General features: G+C 41.7%; 1 protein-coding gene across 1 annotated transcript; it reads right to left on the reverse strand.

The window, feature by feature from the left end:
• Positions 1 to 6,979: 6,979 nt before the first annotated feature.
• LOC146220743 (uncharacterized) lies at positions 6,980 to 8,529 on the reverse strand. Its single transcript, XM_084693265.1, has one exon. The coding sequence runs from the start codon at positions 7,859 to 7,861 to the stop codon at positions 7,181 to 7,183; it is 681 nt and encodes a 226-aa protein (XP_084549391.1). The 5' UTR covers positions 7,862 to 8,529; the 3' UTR covers positions 6,980 to 7,180.
• Between the last annotated feature and the right edge of the window lie 6,158 nt (positions 8,530 to 14,687).

Below are 14,687 nucleotides of genomic sequence, written 5' to 3' on the forward strand. Positions count from 1 at the left end.
GCGCAATTGAGCCTTCATTTTGTCAAAGGCGGAGAAGAACACGCAGGGCTTGGTTTACACTAATCGAAAATTCTAGCCACTGGGGGACCGAAGGCAGGCTAGGGGAACTCATATTAATGTTAAATAACCTCATAAAATGAAGTTTTCATGTCATGTCACCTTAAGTAAAAGTGCCGGTTTTAGCCAGCCGGCTAATTTTCAACCACAGTCCCTGGGCAAATTATTAAAAACAGTTACAATACAGACAATCATTGAACAATGAACACACGCAGGGCAACATAGGACAAGCAAGATGTAGCATACAGATAGAGCAACATAGAACAATTAGCAACAAGACATAGCATACAGATAGAACAATATAGATCAATAGGCAACAAGACAAAATCTGTTTCCACACCTTACAAGCCTCAAACAACATGGAAAGCGACAATACACAGCTAGGGATTATGTTTACAAATCTGGTTGACCTTTAACCATGTCATCGTGCTTTTGGTAAAAGTGTGATAGGTGGTGCAGTTGTGTGTCTGATGACAGGGTATTCCAGACATTTGAAGCTCTCACAGAGAAAGCGGATTTACCAAAAGTGCTTTTCCTTAAGGGAACTATACAATCGCCTCTCATGGCAGACTTTGTGGTTCGGCTGCCATATGTTTGGGTTTTTTGTTTAACAAAAGTACTGAGTGGAGGGGGAGCCAGGCCATGGAGGATCTCGAATACAAGACATGCGTCGGTGTATTGCACAAGATTTTCCCAACTCAGGAGCTCATGCTTTCTGAGGATGTAACAGCGGTGATGGCTGTTGGGCTGTCTGTCCAGCACTTTAAGAGCCTGTTTATATACAGACTGAATAGGTTTTAATGTTGTGCAGCAAGCTTGGGCCCAACTAGTCAAGCAGTATGTTAAGTGAGGGAGTATCATAGATTTGAAGTACAGTTTTGCTACCTCTGTAGTTAAACAACTCTGTATAAATTGGAAATTAGCTAGGTTGAATTTGGTTATTTGAATGACCTTTTTCACCTGCTTTTTAAAAGAAAGGTTAGAATCCAGTATGATGCCAAGGTACTTAAAACTTAATACTGATACCACCTGGAGCTTCTCCCCTGCACATAGACATCTGGCTCAGTAACATCTGTTGCCCTCTGTGAAGAACATGCAGACAGTTTTTTTCACATTGAGATCCAAACACGAGTCACTGAGCCACTTTGTAACCTGGACCATTACAGTAGTGAGTTCTTGTGCAGCTTGTTGTTTGCTCTTTGCATGCACGTATATTACTGTATCATCTGCATACATTTGAACTTCAGCCCCCGAACAGACAGAAGGCAGATCATTAATGTACAGACTAAACAAGAGGGGCCCCAGTATTGACCCTTGGGGGATCATAGCTAAGAGTGGGCAACAGCTCATTGTTCACTTTGACACACTTGGTTCTCCAACAACGCCCCCTTTGTCCATCTTGGACTTCACATTTTCCAGAAAAAAGCAGTTGGCCGTTTCTGTGGAGTATTTTGGCTTTAGAGTTCTTTAGTGAACTAATCACCTTGTTCACCTCTGACTCAGAAACTTCCCTTATGACGAATACAGGTTGAGCGTCATTCACTGGCACTGAGCCCAAGAAACCAGTGGAGGGGTTCTGTTTCAGTACCCTGACAAGAGTCAATAAAATAGGAATTGAAGGCTATTGCTATTTCAACTGCATCCTGTGTTAGATTGTTATTCACCATAATTTCTGTCTTTTTGCAGTGTTACTATGGTCTTTCCCTTTTAACTTTTTTAGATTCTCCCAGATTAATTTACAATTTCCCTTTGCTTCACCAATTATGTTACAGTTTTTCACAAATGTTAACACACGTTTCTCAAACCAATAACGTCTTTCTCAAAACTGCACACACAAAACTGAAAACCTCACACCGAAAATGCTAAACCTTACACTCCCTTTGCAAGATGACTCTTTGCCATCAAATCTCTCACCTGTTTACAAAATGGAACTCATGTTCTCATTTGGTACACACAGCCATATTTTCAAATGACACACACGTACAATTCATAACAGTACACACAATAACCATTTGCTGCTTCCAAGCATTCACAGCACACAGTAGTGCAAAATTGAAAACACAATTCTCAAAATGGAACACAACATATGAATGGCAATGACTCTGGAGGATGAGCCATTTCAACTTTTGTAAAATGACTCAGTGTAGGCCAAATTTTCATAGTCGAACATAAAACAGCACACATATGCAGCAAAAAAAAGTTGTATTTTTTGAACAGTACAGTATTGTCAATGGGCCTACTAAACCCATTGCAGCACACAAAGTGATGTTCCCACCACGCTAGGCGGGGACCTCAACAATGGTGCGCTGGCCAATTACATTTCTGCCCCGGTGCCTTCTCTTCACCAGGTTGAATCCAACCTCATCAATGAATATGTATTAATGTATTCATATAGATCAGTGGTTCTCAACCCTGTCCTCAGGGACCCCCTGTCCTGCTTGTTTTAGATGTTTCCCTGCTCCAACACACCTGATTCAAATGCATGTTCGTTACCAGGCTTCTACAGAGGTATATAACGACCCTTTTATTTGAATCAGGTGTGTTGGAGGAGGGAAACATCTAAAACATGCAGGACAGGGGGTCCCTGAGGACAGGGTTGAGAACCACTGATATAGATCATTAGCTGTGTCATGCTCCTGGATCTGCTGGAACAGACAGCATGATAATGCAAGTTACTGTATAGTATGGACACAGATGGGTCAACACAATGTGGTACAGTGAGACACATTACAGGTGCATGTGTCAGTGCTGAATGTATGGGACTTACAAACTCTTGCCGCAACTCCTTGATGTGGTCTGTGTTCCGGTCGAATAGGACCCTGTACACTTGTTTCATCTGCATGGCATTCCTGGTCCATGGTCTGGATGTTTCTGAATGTGGCATGGTCAGCCAGGATCCTGGTTTGTATCTGTCCGTGTGTGATAGGGTTGATTTCACGAACCATTTTCACAATGTTAGTCTCCTGTTTGGATGGGAAAGTGCATGTTCTTCCTGCATGCATGTGGTTCTCTTTCAATCCTGCAAAATACAAATACAGTGAGCACACTGTATTCTATTGATATGCAATATTTCAGTACACAAGGCAAATATAATTCATACCTGTTCTCCATTCTAATGTTTCTAATGATGGCAGCAACTGTGAAGCGGTTGAGATTTGGTTGGACCCTCTGGCCAGCCTCCCTCATGCTCAAACCATGGTTGGTCAACCACGGTGGCCCGAATCTCCACCTCCTTCTGCTCTTCTTCCTCCTCCTCCTTGTCCTCTTCCCTGTCCTTTTCCTTGTCCTCTTCCTTGTCCTCCTCTTCCACCTCTCACTCTTACCCCTCTCCTTCTTTGGTTGTTGATATGTTCTAAGTTCTCCATTGTTCACCAAACAAAACAGATGCTCAAGGCCCTTTTTATGCTGCAGTCCTGATCGCAAATTGCTCACCAGACCTGAGTGTTTAGAGATTTGAATAGTTGTGTGTTGTAGGGTGATGCTTTGAGACTTTACTTGAGAAGTGTGTGCAACAACTGAACATTGTGTGTAGTGTTTTGACAACAAGGTGATGTGTAATTGACATCAGTGTGTAAACAAGGAAAGTCAGAGTCTAATGCAGATAAGGGAGTGTAAAGTAGTGATAAATTGGGTCGAGCAATTGGTACATGACGTTAAGGTTGTGAAAATTGTTCCAAGGTTTTGCTTTTTGTGTGTTAACAATTGTGAAAAACTGTAATAAAAAAGTTTTCCTTCGCCTGTCTGATTTCTTTCATCACTTAATTTCTCAACATGGTAAACCTACGCCTGTCATGCTGTAATTTGGATTTTAGGGAGGTTTTTAGAGCATGATCTCATTCTTTCATCAATTTCCAGATTTCTCCATTTAGCCAAGGATGAGTGCTCTTTTGGCCAGGTTTGGATTTGATTTTCTTTAAGAAACCATTTATTGTGGTCTGGATTGTGGATAGAAAAACCTGACTATCAGCTTCCACATCCGTATAGGACAAGAGATCATTCCAGTTGATTCCCTTAATTGCGTTTTCAAAATAATGTAATTCACTCTTTGGTATTCTTAGTTGATCCGGCTTTCTAACAGTAGAGAGGTAAAACCTGTTCTTAGATAACTTTTTGTCTATAAGTGCCAAGTTATGATCAGACAGCCTAGTAACCATGTTGAATGATTTAGTCACTCTCTCTGGTTTATTACTGAACACTAAATCAATCTGTGTTTTAGAGCAACAAGTCACCCTGGTTGGCCCTTTAACTAGCTGTGTAAGGTCAAAGGTATTAGTGATCCGTTTGGTTTTCCTACAAGACTTGTCTTTGATGAAGAAAGTGTTTTGTCTGTCTCTTCATCAACGGAGTGACTAAGTTCAGTTGAGTTCTGGATTTTAATAAGTATTTATCAATCTGCAGATTGGGAGAGAAAATCAGACCTCTGACAATAAATGACAACACAACACCAGGCTTAGGTCTCAATCAAGTCTCTCCTCGCTCTGAAGGCTGGAGGACCATCTTTTATAGGGCACAAGAATGTAAACATAGATAGTGACAGTCAGGCAGTAATGACGTTACAACAGTCTCAGAGAAAGAGATTAACAGCTCCCAACACATGACCACTCAAACTACAGAGTTCATAGTTGGAGCTCTCCTTGTAGTCATGACAAGGACCATTTAGCCAGTACTTTCTCCTGATCTCAAACATCTATTAACCCTGACACATAGACACAATCTACTCTTATTAATAGCAAGCTTACATGACAACATACTAACTAGTATCCAATGACTAGTTCTCTTGATTAGTGAATAATGTAAGCACACAGGAAATCTAAATTTCTTCCACAGTCCCCCCTTTTGACGTTTAACGTCAACACAAAAATCATTCATCAACTGTTTACCTGGGGCCTGCTGTAGTGCCTTACATTTCACAAGTTCTTAACATTTCAATACCTTAACAATCAAACAATACAGTATCTGTTACTACTCAGTACAGCATACATGATTATAGGATTTGAAGAAGTATTAGGTAGTACCCAATCAGGTGAAAAAGTACAAAGTCAATGAAGTGAATAGCTTTTGTTTAGTTCTCTAGATAGGGCTCCCAGAAATGACCTTAACCCTCCTTCTATTTTCCTTGTTCAAAGTTGCATGGCATTATACACTTTGGTGATATTGTAACCTCTGATTCATCCTAGTAACACAGGCATTCCCTAGGACCTTACAAAAGAACCAGCTTACAGCTATTCACTTCATAAGCAAACAGCATAATGACAGTTTATCAACGATTCTAGAAACATAGGCATATTTCTCTCCTGGACATAACCAAGGGTTGTGCTCTCGTGAGCTCAACACAGCAGGGTATAGACCAAACATTGTTCATTACATGTAAATTCAGAGCATTTCAAACAGTATACAAGCAATAAAGTAACCATTATCTTTAATTATTGTTAACTGATCTATGGTTAAAGACAGATCTCTTCAGATTGCATACAATATTGTATATCAATTGGAAAATAGAAGGAGGCAAATGGCCATCTTTATTACATTGGCAAAGTAGTCACGTGGTACTTGAGATTACATATCAGACAAGTCCATCATACTCAGGGCAATAAAGTAATCATCAGTTTTGCTTGCTTTTGTCTGTGGCTTGATTTGGGCTACCATAATTTTACTGGCATGCCTCCGATAGCCTACTGCACAGCACTGTACACAGCAGAAAGTACACATCTTCCAAGCACAAACCACAATCAGCACAACAACGATTAACTCGCCCAATCCAGTGATTCCCATTTGAAATATAGTCGAAAAAGAAACCCCACCCGAGGAGGTCAGTCCGCACAATTCCAAGCTTCAAGTTCCCCCAAAGCTGAAATTATCTCTTTAATGTGAGCATATTTGTGATATTAGCAGATTCATCTGGGATAAAAGTACATCAGTCATGACCTATCACAGAGCTGACAACAGATAATCCAATGCCATAGGGTTCTGTAGCACTACCTGCCTCATGGCCTTCATCTCAGAAGCAACCGCAGTTAAGGCGTTGGCTGTCTCATTACCAATAGACTCCAACCCTAGTGCTATGCTCCTAATATCTGTAAAGGCAGCGATAACACCATACACAGGGAAAATAGCAGCTGAAAACATGACAAGTGACTGAGGTACTATTGAATCCACGTGATGTGATCCCAGATTCTTAGCATCTGCTTTAATAATACTTCTTTTGTGGCGGTGCCACCAATGTTTGAGCAAGGGGTGCAGGGGCAACCCATCTATAGGTCTGAGGGCTCCTACAATAAACCCAAGGTAACCCGTTCCCGACCAGTTGGCCGGCAGGAAATAATAAGCACTCTTACCACATCCCCACATGGTGCCCTTGTTAGCTACATGAGGAAGCCAACATGGTGATGTCCTTATACAGTACTTACAGGTCCATCTGCAACAGGCAATCATGCAACAGGCTGTTAGCATACCTAAACACAGTGTGGTTAACTGTATTTTTTTCAACTAACTTCCCATAATTATTTGAACATTCAATCAACCATATACTACATCTTCTGTAGTATGCTAAAGGTGTATGAATAGCATAGTCAGCAACATCAGGAATTAATGTCACCCATCCAAATGGTATACAAGACAAGTAACATTGAACTCAGATACAATGGAACTTTCAAATCATCCAGTAGAGGGTGAGCATACACAGAAACCGTATCCTTACATGTATTATTCCCAAACACTCTCACTGTACCACTCTGCCATACACCATAACCATGCAGATGGGGAATATTCAAGAGATGACTGATTCGTTCCAAAGAACAGTCACATTTGTTACATCCAACCTTACACAAAACCACTTCTTAACCTTACACATATCAGCCATTGACAGAGGGACAGATATCCCTGGATAACTTCCAGGGTGCTTGGGACTAACCACAAACTCTGCAAGGTCTGTCCCCTCTAATGCTGGTCCAGTCATTTTTTTCGTCCACGGTAAGGTGTTGTTATACAGATTGTTCTTCATGTGTGCTTTATGATGAATCTCAATGTCACATCAGTATAATTGGGAGCGTGCAATAGTGACTCTCGGTGTGGCTCATGTATGCGATGTCTGTGGACTCGTGCGTCCAGTATCAGTAAAAGTCTGTCAGGTGTGTGCGTCAGTATGTCTGGATCTCATCTTGCATCGTAGCTCAGGCAGCGGCCTCGGTTTCCTTGAAACAACCAAGGGCCTCTCATCCCCGTTCTGGGTTCTGTCATCTGCTTCATGTAGAGGCCGGAGGAAGACTGAAAGTGTCTTCCCCTCTCCAGGCTCCTCTCTCTGGTTTCCCGTCTGGGTGCTGTCATCTGCTTCATGAATCACATATGGGGGAGAGAGGCATGGTAGCAACAGCAGCCCCTCTCTGGCTTTCTCCACATGTGACTCACCTTTCGACGTCTTCAACACCTCCGGGTGGGTGCTCTTTGGGACCTCCTTCTCAGCACCCCTGGATTGGAGAGCTGATTGGCGAGGTCCTGGTTCTGGCTCAAATCGGTCCGCTGGACTGGAACTTGCTCCCGGATCAGCTGCTGCAAACGGGTCTCCACCCTCCTTGGTGTACTCCTGGAAGAGTAACCCGGTGGGGATGAGACAAATGACAAGTTGGAGCAGGCACCATTTGGAGGTGCACCAGCTCCTCCACCGGCCCCTGACTCTCCGTTTGAACCCTCCACCGTGTTGTTCGGTGGCGGGGCTGTTTTGCAGTGTGTCGCATGGCTCCATGTTGGACGACCCTCCACTTTCACAGCTGTGTGAGTCACCAAGATAAACAGCTATGGACAGCTCCATCTCGGTGAGAGGCAGTCTTCCATTTGTGCACTTTCACGTGCACGTAGTCTCCCGGTTGATAGGGATGACATGGCTCCCCAGGCAGGGCAGCTTTCACCTGTGAATGCACAACCCTGGCTGCTCTAGTTAGGGCGTAACAAAAGTTTAACATTGTATCATCCATTTGGTGGATATCCATCTGTGTCAATGATAGTGGGAGAGACAGGCAATCTCATTGGTCTCCCTACAACTATCTTGTGTGGGGAAAGTACATTTCTCCTCTGGGGAGTGGACCTCATGGCTATAAGAGCTAGTGGAAGTGCATCAGGCCACTTCAGGCCTGTCTCCACATATCTTGGCTAGTTTTTTTTTTTCAAAGTTCCATGTTGCCTTTCCACTGTCCCCGCAGACTTTGGGTGGTAGGGACAGTGGAAATGATGGTTGATCTGGAGCGCTTATCAAAGTTCCTGAACAATTTTTACCTGTGAAATGTGAACCTCTATCACTGGACAGTCTTGTGAGGATCCCATATCTACAGATCACACCTCTTATAATAAAATCTTGGCTACCGTGGTAGCATCAACTTTCCGACATGGGTAGGCTTCTACCCATTTAGAGAACATGACAACAATTACAAGTACACACTCAAAATTACAACACTTGTTCATCTGCATAAAATCAATTTGTAAATTAATAAAAGGACCACTTGGTGGTGGGTGGGCTGGGTCTCTGGCTCTTTGGTCCCTTTCCAGGATTATGCTGCTGGTAAATATGACACTGAGCACAATGTTGCTCAGCCTTTGTGGAAAAACCAGGTGCAAAACCAATCTGTATTTACTATTGAGACCATACCCCCCTTGCTCGTATGGGCACATCCGTGCGCCATGCGAGCCAACCAAGGGAACAATGCACGTGGAATCTTTCACACAGCCAACAGATAACCAACCATCCCTCTCAGTGTTATCAGCAGCGACTTGAAGGTCCACAACAACATGAAGAGAGGGAATGCGCGTTTCTGGTTGCAGAGACAAAAAAAAAACAAATACAGACCTGGGACACATCAAAGGGCCGCAGCCTTTGCTGCAACATCAGCTCTAGTATTTCCTCTTGAAACATGTTTTCTGCTATTGTTAGTATGAGCTTCACACTTAACAATAGTTGGCTTTCTCGGTAATAGCATTAAATTATGAAATCATCTTTCCATTCTTAATTGCTCCACCTAAGGAGTTAATGAAACCTCTTTCTGGCCATATGGCACCAAAATTGTGAGTAACTCCAAATCCATACCTCGAGTCAGTGTGAATATTTACGACCTTGCCTTCTCTGACAAACAACATGCCCTTGTCAAAGCAAAACTCTTCCTGCTGTGCAGACAGTTTACCAGATTCGAATGTCTCACTGTCCGTGCAGACCGCTTATCCGGAGTTTAGAGAGCCATCCCATGCTCAGGACGAAGATCCATCTACGTTCAACACAAGTTCAGCATTATCCCTAAGTTTGTCACAACATAAGAGGTCTGGGTGTTAGCACTTTATCGACAACCATCTCACAGTCATGTGGTTCACCATCATCAGGGGTGGGCAACAATGAAACTGGATTCAATGTGGGGCATCTATGGAATGTAATGTTACTTTGAGTCAAGAATTACAGTTCATACTTTGTAGCTCTAGTGGCTGACAGGTGTTGAGTTTTGGTGCGTAACAGAAAAACACTTACTGCATGAGGAACCATCACTGCCAAGGGCGACCCCAGCACTATATCTGAAGTTGCTTCCACACATGTTGCCGCAGCACAGACTGCTCGTAAGCACAGGGGGAAACCTGCTGCCACAGTATTTAAAGAAGAAACTCACATAGGCGATAGGCCTCTTAAGATTACCATGCTGCAGGGTCAGTACACCCTGGTGTATTCTGGCAGACCGAGAGCTGGCGCTTTGGCCAAGGCCTGCTTAAGAGATACAAATGATTTATCAGCTTCAGCTTTCCACAACAAATGAGTATCAGTCTCCTTCCTTTTATCAAGGACAGGTCTAGCCAACACAGCATAATCAGGGATCTACTAACGACAATACCCGACTGAACCTAGAGTTGTTTTGGTGTTCTAGGCTTCGGTATCCATCGGATGGCCTCCACTCTATCAGGCGTCAATAGACGCTCTGTACCTTTGAGTGTATGGCCCAGATACTTAACCTCCTAAGACCATAACTGCAGTTTTGCCTTTGAGGCCTTGTGGCCCTTCTCAACCAGTGCCTGTAGCACAACAATAGTGTCCTGTTGGCAGGAGGCAAGATTCTTAGAACATATCAAAAAGGTCATAAATATACTGCACCAGAGTAGAGCCGGCTACTAAGGTGACATCCTGGAGCTCCTCTCGTAATGCTTGACTAAACAACGTAGGTGATTCAGTGTACTCCTGCGGTACAACTGAAATGTATAGTAGACCTGGCGAAACGTGAATGCCAACAGTTACTGGCTCTCTTCTGCAATGGGAACAAAGAAGAAAAGCAACCAATAGTCATTTACAGAGCTAGAAAGTAACAGGGTTACTTGCTAAGTATCGTAACAGAGTTAGGCACAACAGGATGTATAACACAGGCATCACCAGCTTATAAACCCATAATAAACTTCCAAGTATTTGATTAGCCTTAAGGGATCAAATTGACCTAAGTCTACCTATGACTCCTTGTTTCAACAAAGCATCAATAACTGGGACAATACCTTTACCTACTTCTCTATCACTAGCATACTGAGTTCCGGTTCTCAAGAATCGTACTACAAACAATGATAACAATATGATTAGCTTGTGTGGACCACAGGAGCTCAGGCCCAGCTTCTAGCAAGGCCACATCTGCGGTCGCTAAAATCTCTGCTTTCCACTGCTGGGGGATGTGTATGGAATTGCTAGGCCAAGTGTTCTTTATCCTAAGGAATAGACAAGAAACATCAGTAGTGCATATCATTTCGGTTTAGTTTGCACAACAAATTCCTTTCGAACAGATTTATTCGACACCCCATAGTTGAAAGAAATAGAACTCTAACCTCAAGGATTTCAACCAATTTTTTTCTTTACTTTAGAGGATTCTAACCTCAGGGCCTCTAACCCTATTTTTTAGAGGACTCTAACCTCAGGGACTCCAACCCTATTTTTTAGAGGACGCTAAACTCAGGGATTCCAACCCTATTTTTAATTTTTTTTTACATATTATTTTCTTTCCGTAAGAAACTCATTTGCAATGTCATTAATTTCTCAACTTTCTTTCCTGCATTCTCCTGCATCAATGTACAATTATGTTTGACATAATCCATAACCATATCAACAGTTTTTGTTCTCCCAATGTAGAACCTGTTTCTTAACTTCTACCTGGAGTTCAGGAAACAATCCACATATGAACACTTGACAAAGTAGCACGGGGATGCAGCTGCTGTAATATCAGAAAGTTTTTTTTCTTTCTTTTTTTTTACATTCTAGTAAGTCTTTCCAGATAATCTTTAGGATCCTCATATTTTCTCTGTTTGCGATCATACACTTTGCTCCAGTCAAGCAACACTTCTCCAGTATTACTACCATTAAACACCAACAGAAATGTATGCTTTGTTTTCTCAACATACCAGGCTGGAGTTCACCCTATAACCCCTGATTCAAATCAATAAAAGTAGGTATGTTAGCATTGATAGCTATTTGCAAATCTCTTAGAAAATGTTGCTGAGTCCTCTCATGTCAGGAAATCCCTTTCCTAGCTCCCTCAGCTCAGTCACTGACCATGGGTGATAAAGGTACAGAAGCTGTCATACATCAGGGCCTGGATGAACCATAGGGTTCATTGATACCTGGGGGTTCAATTGATAGTTACAGGCCTTCCTGAATAACCTCACCAATCATATTTGTTATGATATGAACCTCGACCTTCTCTTGTAAGTACTGTTCTGGCTGTACCTGACCCGCTGCTTCCCCTAATAATGCATTTTCCCTGTCTCTGGCTCTCCTCTGTATAGCCACAGCTATAGCAACAGCATCATCTTCATTGTCGGTAAATAGGCTACAAATCTTAGGCAGACTCTTGTTTCACTTGAGAATTAAGCTACCTTCAGCCTGTTTCACAACTACTGACTTCTCACAATTAGTTTTGGCCCTGTTCGTCTGTTCAAGCAACTTCATGCTAACATGTTCAAGCAATGTCTTGAATTCCCTCACTCTATGACTTTGTTCAGTCTGATCACCTTTTAATAATGACTTTTCTGTTCATCTCGTCTCTGTCTGAATAGACTAGCATTCTATCAGAATCAGTTTTAGCTTGATCTGACCTTACTTTCTCAAGAAAATGCCACATTGTCTCTTAGATTCAGTTAACCATATCATTTGCCAGCTTTAATATTGTTTACACGTCCGACTTGTTTCCTTGTCTTTCAGAATGGCCTTTTAAACTCCAATATCTTTACATCAAACGTTTCCTCCAGCGGAAAACAATGTCTCGAGTCATGATTAATCCACGCATGCAATCTCTCAATACTTAAAACAGCTTGAATTCCATGTAAATCACACATATATCGGGCTGGACTAACAACGTCTCTATCGCTCCCATACTGGAAGCTAGATTACCCATACTGAATTACAATGTATCTGAATACAAAGTATCTGTAACAAATCTCATAACTGTAGGCTATGTCACCAACTTTTATGATTTACTGCAACAAGAATCACACAGCACTTTAGAATAGTCGCACAATCTGGTAGCACTGTAAAACGGTCACAATATTAAAGAATAAGAGAACTACAACATCATGTGGTTGTGAACTACAAATATGGCCCTTTTCAAGCCAAGCTATCCTCGCCCTCTGGGCGCTCCATCATGGGATGCGCCTACAAAGACCCAACTCTTTGGGAACGCGCATACAATAATTTCCACAACTCCGTTACCTCATAAGTAACAAAAAAAACACAATTCGTGCTTAAAAGAGATGAGTTAATTCATAAACTGCCAGTCTGTCTTTCCCTTAGTATTTGATTGTGTCCCTCGCTGATCATTAAATGCCAAGCTTGTCAGTTAAAAGCCTAACTGTCCCTTTACATTGTCAAAGTATCCCTAACTTGTATAAAACCACTTTACCCTTAAAGTTGGTCTCTTGCATAAAGCCTTTGACCCTAATACATTATGACCGCCCACCTACTGTGCTTGGTCTTAAGAATAGCCCAAAACAAAACTTAATACAGTTACAATATAAACAAAAATAAAAGTCCCAATAAGATCTCTGTTCAAAAGAGAAAAGCCCAACACAAAAAGTTATACAATCCAGTTCAACTTAATACAATTCAAACAAACATAATATCTCTGTTCAACTAAAATGTTCAGCTGTAAACATGCATAAAAACATAACACATACCTTTCCTTGTTTGGTTCACCCCTGGTCTGTATCTGTAAAACCATAACTCTCTGTTAACAGATCCTTTACCTCAGATCAAGAGTATATGGTCCGTATTCTCTGTTAACAGATCCTTTACCTCAGATCAAGAATACAGATTCTGTTACATACTTTTTCAATACTTCCCGCGACCAGGGTTCTTGTACGCTATCAGAGTTTGTCAACTCTGACCTAGACAAAGTAAAAATAGTAAGTCAACATAATGACCCAAATTTACTAAACCAAAACTCTACCTAAACTAAACCTAATATTATCTTCCTCCTGTTGAGGCCTAGCAGACTCTGGTCTGCTAAGACCAGGCTCCCAACTGAACGTCACAATAAAAGGTTCTTAAATTGTTTACGTTACCAGCATCGCAGAGGGACAGCAGGCGCACCAAGCATAAAGCAGTCCATGAATGGGGTTTTGGAAAAGAATCCCCTTACCATTTTGTTTTGTGCACCACGGGTTCTGCTTTATACTGGTGCCGCCGTGGGTCTCTCCTGGATCTGGTTCGGCAATCCTGCTGCTCGACAACGCCAATTGATGAAGAAAGTGTTTTGTCCGTCTCTTCATAAACGGAGTGACTAAGTTCAGTTGAGTTCTGGATTTTAATAAGTATTTATCAATCTGCAGATTGGGAGAGAAAACCAGACCTCTGACAATAAATGACAACACAACACCAGGCTTAGGTCTCAATCAAGTCTCTCATCGCTCTGAAGGCTGGAGGACCATCTTTTATAGGGCACAAGAATGTAAACATAGATAGTGACAGTCAGGCAGTAATGACGTTACAACAGTCTCAGAGAAAGAGATTAACAGCTCCCAACACATGACCACTCAAACTACAGAGTTCATAGTTGGAGCTCTCCTTGTAGTCATGACAAGGACCATTTAGCCAGTACTTTCTCCTGATCTCAAACATCTATTAACCCTGACACATAGACACAATCTACTCTTATTAATAGCAAGCTTACATGAGAACATACTAACTAGTATCCAATGACTAGTTCTCTTGATTAGTGAATAATGTAAGCACACAGGAAATCTAAATTTCTTCCACATCTTCATAATTAATGTTAAAATCTCCCATTAAGATGACCTCTTTCCCAAAATCACATCCCCTTCCTTCAATCCTATCTCTCCTGAAAACATTGTAGCCAGGCACAATCAGAGCAGCATTTGGAGAGTTTTTATGTAGCCATGTATGGAGCTAGAAAGCTGACCAAATTATCTGAATTTGAAAATGAAAGATCTGAAATGTTTGTGTATCGAATTTCATAAAACTGAAATATTTTGCTGTTGAATATATAATATCTGAATGATTTGTATGCCGAATTTAATAAAACTGAATTATTGTGATCCAAAAAAACAAATTTCTAAAATTCAGATTGCAGTCATTCAAATTCTTGAAATTCAGATTGCTGAAATTCAAATTGCGGAAATTCAGA

This window comes from Hypomesus nipponensis, chromosome 27 (genome assembly GCF_054491055.1).
Source record: "Hypomesus nipponensis isolate SF chromosome 27, ASM5449105v1, whole genome shotgun sequence".
Classification (NCBI taxonomy): Eukaryota; Metazoa; Chordata; class Actinopteri; order Osmeriformes; family Osmeridae; genus Hypomesus; species Hypomesus nipponensis.